The sequence below is a fragment of the Barbatula barbatula genome, assembly GCF_947034865.1.
Source record: "Barbatula barbatula genome assembly, chromosome: 5".
NCBI classification, from domain to species: Eukaryota; Metazoa; Chordata; class Actinopteri; order Cypriniformes; family Nemacheilidae; genus Barbatula; species Barbatula barbatula.
In genome coordinates, this window is record NC_136769.1 from 13,100,567 (window position 1) to 13,110,824 (window position 10,258).

Consider the following 10,258-nt stretch of genomic DNA (forward strand, 5'->3'; position numbering starts at 1 on the left):
TTTAGCTATTTAGTTTTGTCATTTTATTTTATATATTTTTTTTTATTCTATATAAGGTAATATCGGCAATATTAAAATTTTTCATTTAGTTTAAGTTTTTCCAATAGTTTTTAGGCCAATATTTTCTTTGATTTCAATGAACAAAAATTTTTTCAGTTTTAATTTTGTAAACATAAATTACTTTGATGGGAACGGGTAATGCCACATGTCTTTGTCTAATACCATGGTATTTTCTAAAGGTTCAGTATATGATTTTTAGCGACATCTCGCGGTGAGGTTGCGAATGAGGCAGCGCTACACTCCACCCCTCCCTTTTGAAGCACTACGATGACTAACACAGGACAAAGATGTTGTAAGGTTCTCCCTGCCGAAGGAGAACGTTTAGGGCTACTGTAGAAACAACATGGTGAATTCCATGCATAGAAATATCTCATTCTAAGGTAATAAAACATAACGCTTAACCATGTAAGGTCTTTATACACCTCTGAAGAAATAGAGGTTAACATTATATCAATGACGTCGCTTTGGATAAAAGCGTCTGCTAAATGTTGATATAAATAAAATGACACAATAAATGCATCAGATATTTCATGTCCCTCACATTCCCTATCTACATAAAGATGTTCTTACATACTCCTGCCTCTACCCTGGTTTTTGTTTGCTAAAAGAGTCCTCCTGTGTCCATTTTAGGACACAGAGTCCACTAGTGCGTAAAGACTAGCTGTCGCTTCACATTACAGTCAGGAGGCAGTGGGCGCTCGGCCCTTGTGAACGGGAGCCCCTCACCAAACACACATCCTCTCCTCCAGAAGGCCCAACAATATGTCTCTGTATTTAAAAAAACACCACCTACACCTTCTGTCATTTTCATTCTAAATTTGATTTCCTCTTACCTTATGGGTGAGTGACACTGTGTTGAATGACAATCTTTATAGAGATTCAGATATCCATTTTGCCAACCACCCCAAAACTTTGCTTTCTACACCACATTTTTTTTAAATAGAAACGCAGAGGCATTGCCTGCCGTTCACCCCCTGTAGTACACACCAACCCAGATCTGCACTGTAGAACACATACGCTTGAAACCTCAGCCCACTTCTCGCTGTCTCTCACGCAATGCTCCTCGCCGAGGGCTTCCTGTTCCTCTTGCTGTTGTTTATTTGGTGCCCAAGCACTATCATCAACACCCTCTCAAAGCAGAAATGAAACCTAGGTCACTTCAGGCCATTGTAGTTACTCCAGGGGCACAGACATGCCCGCAAAAAAAAAACTCCCTTGACAAAAAACAGACGGAACTGATTCAAGTTTTGTTGAATAAAAAGCAGAATAATGTGACATAGTGTGCCACTTTGGTGGGGTGGTTTAACATTTAAAATCTTTTTTTGCAAATTAAAAAAGATTTATTGTCGTAATCTTTGTTAAAAATGTATAATGGCCTTCTCCTAAAATAGTTTTTCCACCATGTTGCTGTTTTGTTGTAACAAACTTGTATTCCTGCTACCCGCCCCATTTTGTATCATATCCGATTCCCTTTGTAATACAAATATTATGTAAATGTAAGTGTTGTGAACAGCAATTTATGTGGAAGTATATGGGCGTATGTTGAGAATCTCCTAAGACACAGATATGCCTTAACTTGTGAGCAACAAACAAATCTTAACAAATGTAACATTTCAGCAATAAGATACATACAACCATTACAGTTGTATCTCAGACAGGAAGAAAAAATACAATAAAATGAAGAAGCTGTTTATTCATTAATCATCTCTGTTGCACCATCTGACCACAATCTACAATGCATTGCTGAAATGACCATGGACATCACACGACATGTAGCAGAATTGCATAAATAACTAAGCATCAAAGCATAAGGAAGATGCTCAAATATAGTGAGACACCCTTTAGATGTTTATAACACAGAGCAATACCGAAAAAAAGAGAAAACAAATTGCGCACAGCCTTGAGCAAATATGCACACACACACTCCTGAAGGGTTATAAAATACAGCAGCTGCCCGTATACACCCACTGGGCTCAAAGGTACATATAAATCATACGAAAACTCAAATAAACCCAACCTCCCATTCAAACTGATATTGTGTTGTCTAAGCCCATGTCTTAAAACGTACACACACACCCTTGATTTGTTTGCCTCTATAAATATAATTAACCCCGAGTCATCTCAGCGTAGCTCAGAATTAATCAGAGCAGGCAGAGTTGCAGCAGGGTCTGTCAGCACCCGGCATAATCAATACACCTTATCGATCCGACATGCCGTGTGTGAGTGTGTATGTGTGAGGAATCACGGCTGCATCTGGTTCGGATTTGCGCTCCGTGTCTGCATGTGGGCACGGCATGAAAACAGAAGGAGTTTGGGCCTCGGCCTCCTGTCGGCTTCTTTGTAGAGGAGTCATTTAGGAAGGCAAGTTAAGATTTGAAAGGTGGTGAAGGTTTGAAGTACAGACGGCTATGCTCACTTGATTTTGTTTGGGTTTTTAGACAAAATCAGCTACGGCTACGATTTGCATGTTGTGATCACAACCCTAAAAATGTTGCGCAATTGTTTTTAGAATAATGCTGAATCCCCCAAAATTTACATTTTGTCATTGTTTACTGACCTTAATTTTTTTAAACTGCGTTTTTGTGGAATACATACAATTATTATCATTTTATGTTAAAGGTCCATTGTCTGAAATTTAGCGGCATCTAGGGCTGAGGTTGCAAATTGCAACCAACGACTCACTCCACCCCTCCTTTTCAAAGCATTACGGTGGCCGACACAGGAGTGTTTATAATTGGACAAGATAGATGGATTACAGCAGCAGGTGTTAACGTCTATGTGCATCTTTCATCCACTTGCGATCCGATCGGCCAAAACGCATTTCTTTACCAGGCATAAATAGGGCCTTGTAAAGACTGCAGGGAGCCACAGCAGAGGGGCAGAAGAGCTACATGCGGCTCTTGCCAACCCCTGGTTTAGGGCTACTGTAGAAACAACATGGTGAATTCCATGCCAGGGGAGCCGCGGTGTATGTAGATAGAAATAGGTCATTCTAAGGTAATAAAAACATAACGCTTCATTATGTAAGGTCTTTATACACCTCTGAAGACATAGTTATGTTTATTATATTGCATGTCCCTCAATAGAGCTTCCATAAAAATTACATATTGGACCTTTAAATATCGTAACTTTATAAATACCGACTGTGTTGTCCCTCTCTGTGTTTTGCTCTCTCAGTGCCACACACACAGGTATGGAGACACATGAAAGTGCAGGGGGTTGGGCACTGTAACTGTGAGGATGCAAAGGGGAAAGAGAGCAGGGCACATGGGGAGAGGGTGGAACAAGATTTATTTGAGGCTGCTGTAAAACTTTGACCCCACAGTTGTAAATCTGCCAATGGAGTCTAGCCAGCACAACAGGAAGTATGGGGGGATCAGAGAAAGAGAGAGAAAGCAGAGTAGATGCAAAAATGGGGATGGGGGTAGATTGTTAGGCTTGCATTCAATTAGCAATGCTTTTGTAAATTGCCTAGATTTCACCGTGAAATTGAAATGTTTGAAGCGAACAAACTTTAGCATTTTATTGCATATGTTAATCTTCTCATCACTTTTGTTTGATATCGCAAAAATATGGTATGAACAACTATTTAAGCAGTTTGAAAGACTTATTGAGCTAGTTCTGACTGCACACTATACACAACCTGCACATTTCTGTGGTGCAGAAAGTTTTTGCAAAATATATTTGGTATTCCCTTTGTACACATGCTCATATACACACACACCCCAATAAAAGTTGCCTTAGTATTGAACTTCAATTCTTTATTTCCAGTAGCAAGGAGGGTACGCCAATATTTACTTGCTTTGAGGATTAACATAAGCACCAGAGCGCATTACGAAAGTCAGGCTTCTCACTTAGGCCACCCGCTTAGGTGTGGTAACTCAGGGTCATGATGTGAAAATACAGGATGTAGGTACTGAGACAGGAAGTGGCAGCAATGGTGGCAGAGATCGAAGTTTCAGTCTTTGATGAGCATTTCAGTGCTCAAGGTCATGAGAAATTACTGGCATGCACACACAGGCATGATATGAAAAAATGTCAAACAATATTCAAACGATATGCTTTATAATAAAGATTTATATACTGCTTTATGCACACCTGGTTACTCCAGTAAGCAGCATTTTGCATCTTTTGCAACTGTACTTTCCACACAAACTATCTTGAGAAGTCTCACACTGTTTACATACCTGGTAGAGCATACTAGTAAATTTACCTTGAATGCACTTTAGGTTAAACAAAGAACAACTAAAAATCTATAACGATTACCTTTTATACCTAAACAAACCAAACATACTTTTCAATGTTGACCTTTTTTGACTTCTAATCTACTTTCCTGGAACTCTCTCTATCTCTCTCTCTGTAAGAGCCCTTCGCTCTCTTTTTCTCTCTGTGTCTCTTTCAATAATAAGCATTTACATGCACACAATGTTTAAGGACCGAGGGGTGTGTCCGGGCAGCAGGCTGGGGCATTTAATGGCTTCTATATTTCTGAGAGTGAAAGACGTACAGGATCTTCACTAGACAGCAGCTGTTCTCAGGTCAAGGCAGGAATTGTCCTTGAGATGTGAGCAAGAGCAACTGTTATTTTATTGAATAGCACTCTAATGGGCCTGCATCTACAGCCACCAGACCAGATGTTATTCTGTGTGTGTACGTAAGTCCGTGTGGTCTTGTTTTTATTTCCTGGTGGGGACCTAAACCTGAATGGACACCAACTCATGGGGAATCGTGTCACTGTGGGGACCAAAATTGAGGTCGTCATGGGCAAAAAAGCTTGAATTTGAAAATCTTAAGATGCAAAAAGCTTTCTATGATCTTTAGGTTTAGGGGTTTGGGTAGGGGATAAAATATACAGTTTTTACTTCATAAAATTCATTACACCTATGGACTGTCTCCAAGAAAATCATAAACTAGACAAAAATCACTTCTTTCCCGTAAACTTAGATAATTGAAGCACAGAATCGGTTTACTTCAGTGTTTGAGAGCACCTTGTACAGTTCAGCTGTGTTTTTTTTGAGGTTCAAACAGTATTACAGACAGCCGAGGCTGGTTTGAAATGAGACAGGAAGCGCGAGGGAGAAGACAAGCAGCAGGTTTGAAAGTGAGGGCAGGCATGAGTCGACGGCGAGCCTTCTGAGATGAGACTGCGGTGACTGCCATTCTCACACATCTCACTTCCTCTTGCGGCCAGCCTTCTCACGCAAACCTCACTCCCAGGTCATGAGATAAGGTAGTCAGCTCTTTTTCTGACAGAGGTTACCTTCTTGTTTTTATTGGAGTTCGGAGCACAGCAGTGGAGCATGTGGTATGTAAACCAGATACCTGTTTAGAAGCAGCTGTTGATCTTTACTCGTACCTTCTGTGATGTTTCCGTTTCTGGTAGGCTACAGTAAAAGCTTCTTGACCATCTTTCGTCGAATGAAAGTGAGCAGCGCACGTATTTTGTTTTGTTGTTATTTTTATCTGTAAAACTTGCTTTACCTAAATCAAATTTGATCACATTTCATAGGTTGCACTCAAAACATAAAAGGGGTTTGAATAGCCTTTATACCACAATCCTCTACTGCATTCCAGTCATACTTGGGTGTTTTTGTAACACAAGGAGTTAAAGCTCACCTGCTTTGTATGCGAGTTACAACAGTGCTATGTGACACATGATGACTTATGTGTACGTAGAGACAGCCTTATACTGCCTCAGTCATATTTCATCGATTGCAACAAATGACAAAATACACTCTCTCTCTCTCTCTCTCTCTCTCTCATTCTGCTCTTTTAGTATTGGTAAGCCGTAGCTTGTAGACTTTGAAGGTTAAGATCTAACTCCCTGCAGTTTTGACCTTGCCTCAGAATAACTAGCATTAGTTCATTGCTCTTTTTCAGCACCAGTGCTGTCGAGATGAAACACTTGCTCTCTTGTTTCAATTCAGTGTCTATAATCTGAACGTGTTCAGGATAAAAAGCTAATTCAAAAGCTAATCTTCAAAGCTAATTGCAACCTAATTCATACCCCCCAGCAACTTCCACTCTGTTTCACTCTCTCTCTCTCTCTCTCTCTCTCTCTCTCTCTCTCTCTCTCTCTCTCTCTCTCTCTCTCTCTCTCTCTCTCTCCCCATCACAACACTCCCTTCCTCCACCCGCACGCCGTCAGTGGGAAGGTCTCTGGGGAGTGGCTGCGGCCAGGCTTTTTGGGGGAGCTGTCAGACTAATAGATTTCCTCTTTAGCTCTGATGTGAACAGAGGGGAAAACCCTCCCTGCTGGGACATAATAAAAGCAAAGTTTTTACAGGTCCAGTGGAAGGCCCGTGTGATCTCTGTGTAGTGAAGGTTTTGCATCTAAAGCATAAAATGTTTATAGTGAGCATATTAATGCTGCGTGAGAAAAACATAACAACGATGAAAGTAAACGTGAAGTCCCCTTAAGGGGATTGTAGAAAACAATGTGATTTTAAAGTCTTTCATTTCTATTTAATGTAGGCCTATGTGATTGTGTCTATGTATCCTGTTTAACAGTTTTTTATACCAGTTGTATGATTTCTGGAATGATTTGGGAGGGAGATGAAAAAATAAAATCCTACAGCGCCCTCAGGAGTCACTGTTGTGCACGACACCCGCATGAGTTCAGGTTTGTGTTATATCCGGATGTTTACCTAACAGCCCCACCTAGTGTTTCATTTTATACTTTAAAATTATTATGTTATTTCTGGGTATTTTAACAGTAGATTTAATCTATTTTCTGTCATTTTCATGACGTACCAAAAAATGTAGCAAAATAACATCACAGTGAATGAGTCCATTTTAATCTACGAATAAAGGTGTTTTATCTTTCCATAGTGGAGTTAAAATACTGAGCTTGAAAAAGGCCATGTGTACCACAACAAACTTTTGTGTCAACTTGTGGTTAGAAATGAATTTAGTATCAAGTTCAGTAACTTTTTATGGGGACAAAAATGGGAAGTGTTAGCTAAGAAAACTCAAATAGTCTTTTTACTTTGTTTTTGTTGATATCTTTTGTTTTAATTACACTCTTTCAGATGAAATAATTCACCTTATTCTTTGTTTGTTCTAGTTTCAGGGTTAAATGTTATTACATTGGGCCTGTGGTTCCATATGCGTGTCATTAGTCTTAACTGTGTCATAGGTAAATATATCTCTGTGTTAAATATAGATGTGTGGTCAAGGCACAGATGTCTGCTCTTCTCTCTGAATGTTAGGAAGCTTTAGTCACAGCTTCTGTTCAGTGTACGGCTGAATTCTATTTGCATTAGCTCACCGGGAAACTCCTCATTCATGGGGAATGTGGGGGACACGTCTTATATAGAGAAGACAAACAAGCATCATGACTTATTTTTGTCTTGTGATATTTTAAATATGACATTTCAGAGGTCTGATGAAAGTGACAAAATTTGTTTTTGATGAAATCAGACAAATTCACATTTTTTTAATACATAACATTACTTATATTTTGAAAATAAAAAATTTAATTTAAATATGAGCATTCACATTGATCTTCTTGTTTTCTCAAATGTACACATTTTAAAAACATGAATGAATGCAAATAAAGCATTAATGTGTTGTGAAGTTAAATAATATTTAATGTTTATGAAAAAATATTCAGTTTTTAAAAACACATTTTGTCATTTATCTTATATCTTTCAACACTATTATTATCTTGGTTATATTTACTTTATAACTTTTGATGTTATCTATCCTGCTTTTAGGAAATGACATCATGAGTGCATTCAGCATGTAGTCAGCATAAACACATTCGGGTGTAAAATGAGTATGGTGAGTTCACTCTCTTTGTATGTCATTTTGCATTCCCAAACTGGGGAGCAGGACCAATGAGAGCCGTTAGACAGATAGTAAAAGTGACATCAGATTACAACTGCAAACTTATTATAGCCTTCTGAGTATGAGAGTGAACAGTTTACTTGTAGCTTCAAATTCTTACTGATGACCTCACAGCTGTAAAACAACCTACAGTGGGAGGTTCTACAACGCGGTTAAAAGAATATATAAACTGGAGAGACCTAATGCAAACAGAGCATCTGGTCAGCGCACAACCAAGCCTAGAAGACACAGAAGAACCTCCAAACGCTCTTGGGTTCCCAGACGAACAGAAAGAAGAAGAAATGTCCCAGTCTTCCACCAATACCTTCTTCATAGATGACCCTTTCTTCACACACTCCCACTTTTTATGGCCCAGACCCATCATGGCTCTTTCCAGTTTCAGAGAGGACTTCTTCCAGCGCAGAGCACAACTGATTCAGAGCCTCAGGAATGAGATCAGAGGCGGCTTGCTAAAGGAACTGAGTGAGGATCTCCACAGAGAGTTCTTCCGGAGTCTAGATGATCCGTGCTCCTCTAGCGCAGAAACAGAGCAGAACAACAAGCGCGACCTGTCTCTTACTCTGGACACTCAGGGGTTCTCCCCACAAGATGTCACTGTGACAATATCTGGGGGACGACTGGAGGTCATGGGAGCCAAGCAGACAGAGAAAGAAGGTTCCTCTTCATCCACCAGCACAAATGCAGACTCACAGGCGCAGGGATTTGTCCAAGGTGTGGAGCTTCCTGATCACCTGGATCCAGCCACCTTGACCTGCTCACTTGGGCAAGATGGTCTCCTGCATATAGAGTCACAAGAGTCTAAAGAGCAGACGCCAGAAGAGCCCGTCATCCCTATTCGCTTCAGAACATCACTGAATTTCCCCATCAGAAAGGACAGCACAAACAAAAAGGCGGATGATGCTGAAACATCAAACTAGACTGATGGTGCATTATGAATTATGAAATATTGATATTAATGCAGTGAATGTTCTCGCTGTAATTGTACATAAATGGTTTTAATAAATTGATGATTGATATATTGGTATGTGACTTTGTGGATGAATTACTTGACGATATGACAAAGATTTAAATTTTTGAAATGGCTTTTACAAATACGTTAATATGATGGACTTGAGATGAACATAAAATGATCATCTCCAGTAAGGGGCATTTGGTTAACAAAAAATACCAATGGTTACATTATGACAGATTTATCAAATGATCCGTGCCTACAAAACAATTTTTTAAAAGTTTATAACGTCATATGAACAACCGTTTTAAATGGTTTGAATTGCTGCAATGTAGTTACAAAAGGTGCTTTGACACTTTTTCTGTTTAATGTGTTAATGGTTTACAGTGGTGAAATGACTGTATGTAAGAATATCAGTTTAGTAAATGTAAGAATATCCTAATAATTATTTTAGTTCGTTTTTTACTACAGTCGGAAATTAAAACAAGTTTTGGAATGTTTGTTGCAAAAAAAGGCATTTTGTGGAAGAGAAAATGTGGTGTTAGACTTCCCAGACAGGTGATGGCGCTATTGGAGCATGATTTAAGACCTACAGAAGTTTCGTTTTGTTAATTTTACAAACGGCAAATAATTTGTAAGACAAGTGCATGCATATTGTTGCATGCATATAAATTAATTGTATGAAGAATGTTCATCTTGCCATGCTAAACAAAGCAGATCAGTGTGTTGTTTAGACGATTAATGGCTTGTTTGTGATTAACAATAATGATTTATGGTAAAAAAAGAAATATTTGAGGTTATAAAAGGACAGCAGCGATATGTTGCTCATTAATGTCTGATGGTATATTACACAAAAGGATATGGTGGTCAAAAGTATCCTAATCGCTTGATATTCCACTTGTTGTTTGCAGTTTATTCCTCGTCATAATACCTCACGCAGACCTTTACGTTGACAAAGAATGGCGGCCATCTAATATCTTCTGACCATTCCTAAACCCTGTCAAGACGCAGTAGAGCAAAATCCAAGGGATGAAAGGCTTCAGGATGAAACAGTCAGCTGGCTATAAAAGGTATTCTTAAAATGGACAGCAGGGGAATCTGACAGAAGAAAATTATGAGATGAAGAGGCCAAATGCTGCCATTACATTCGGTTCCCTGGAGGAGCTAAATAAGAGCCTGTAAAGGTTTCACTGACATTTTCAGCCTCAGGGACACCATTTGTTGTGGCTGCGATGCAGGTACATAAGACAGCGGTTAATATTTGATGTGAGCAACCTCGGGCAACAACGTGGAGGAAGCACACAAGGGAAACCACAAATGCCTTCTGCCTAATTTAAATGTCAGCAGCATAGAGATTTTTGATCTTATTCCCTTTAACGAGAAATAATGTCTCTGCTG

The 10,258-nt window shown here is 39.3% G+C and overlaps 2 protein-coding genes across 2 annotated transcripts in view; one reads left to right on the forward strand and one right to left on the reverse strand.

The window, feature by feature from the left end:
- rarab (retinoic acid receptor, alpha b) overlaps positions 1–1,125 on the reverse strand; it is a 95,054-nt gene extending 93,929 nt beyond the window's left edge. The window contains exon 1 of the mRNA XM_079455696.1: positions 894–1,125. The gene's annotated coding sequence lies outside the window, so the exon portion shown is untranslated. The remainder of the gene's footprint in view (positions 1–893) is intronic.
- Positions 1,126–7,945: 6,820 nt separating this feature from the next.
- hspb9 (heat shock protein, alpha-crystallin-related, 9) lies at positions 7,946–8,923 on the forward strand. The gene has a single exon (XM_079455787.1). The coding sequence runs from the start codon at positions 8,094–8,096 to the stop codon at positions 8,826–8,828; it is 735 nt and encodes a 244-aa protein (XP_079311913.1). The 5' UTR covers positions 7,946–8,093; the 3' UTR covers positions 8,829–8,923.
- Positions 8,924–10,258: the final 1,335 nt, after the last annotated feature.

Bases quoted from the DNA above. Each gene is read 5' to 3' on its own strand.
- hspb9 (XM_079455787.1), top strand. From the start codon at position 8,094: ATGCAAACAGAGCATCTGGTCAGCGCACAACCAAGCCTAGAAGACACA.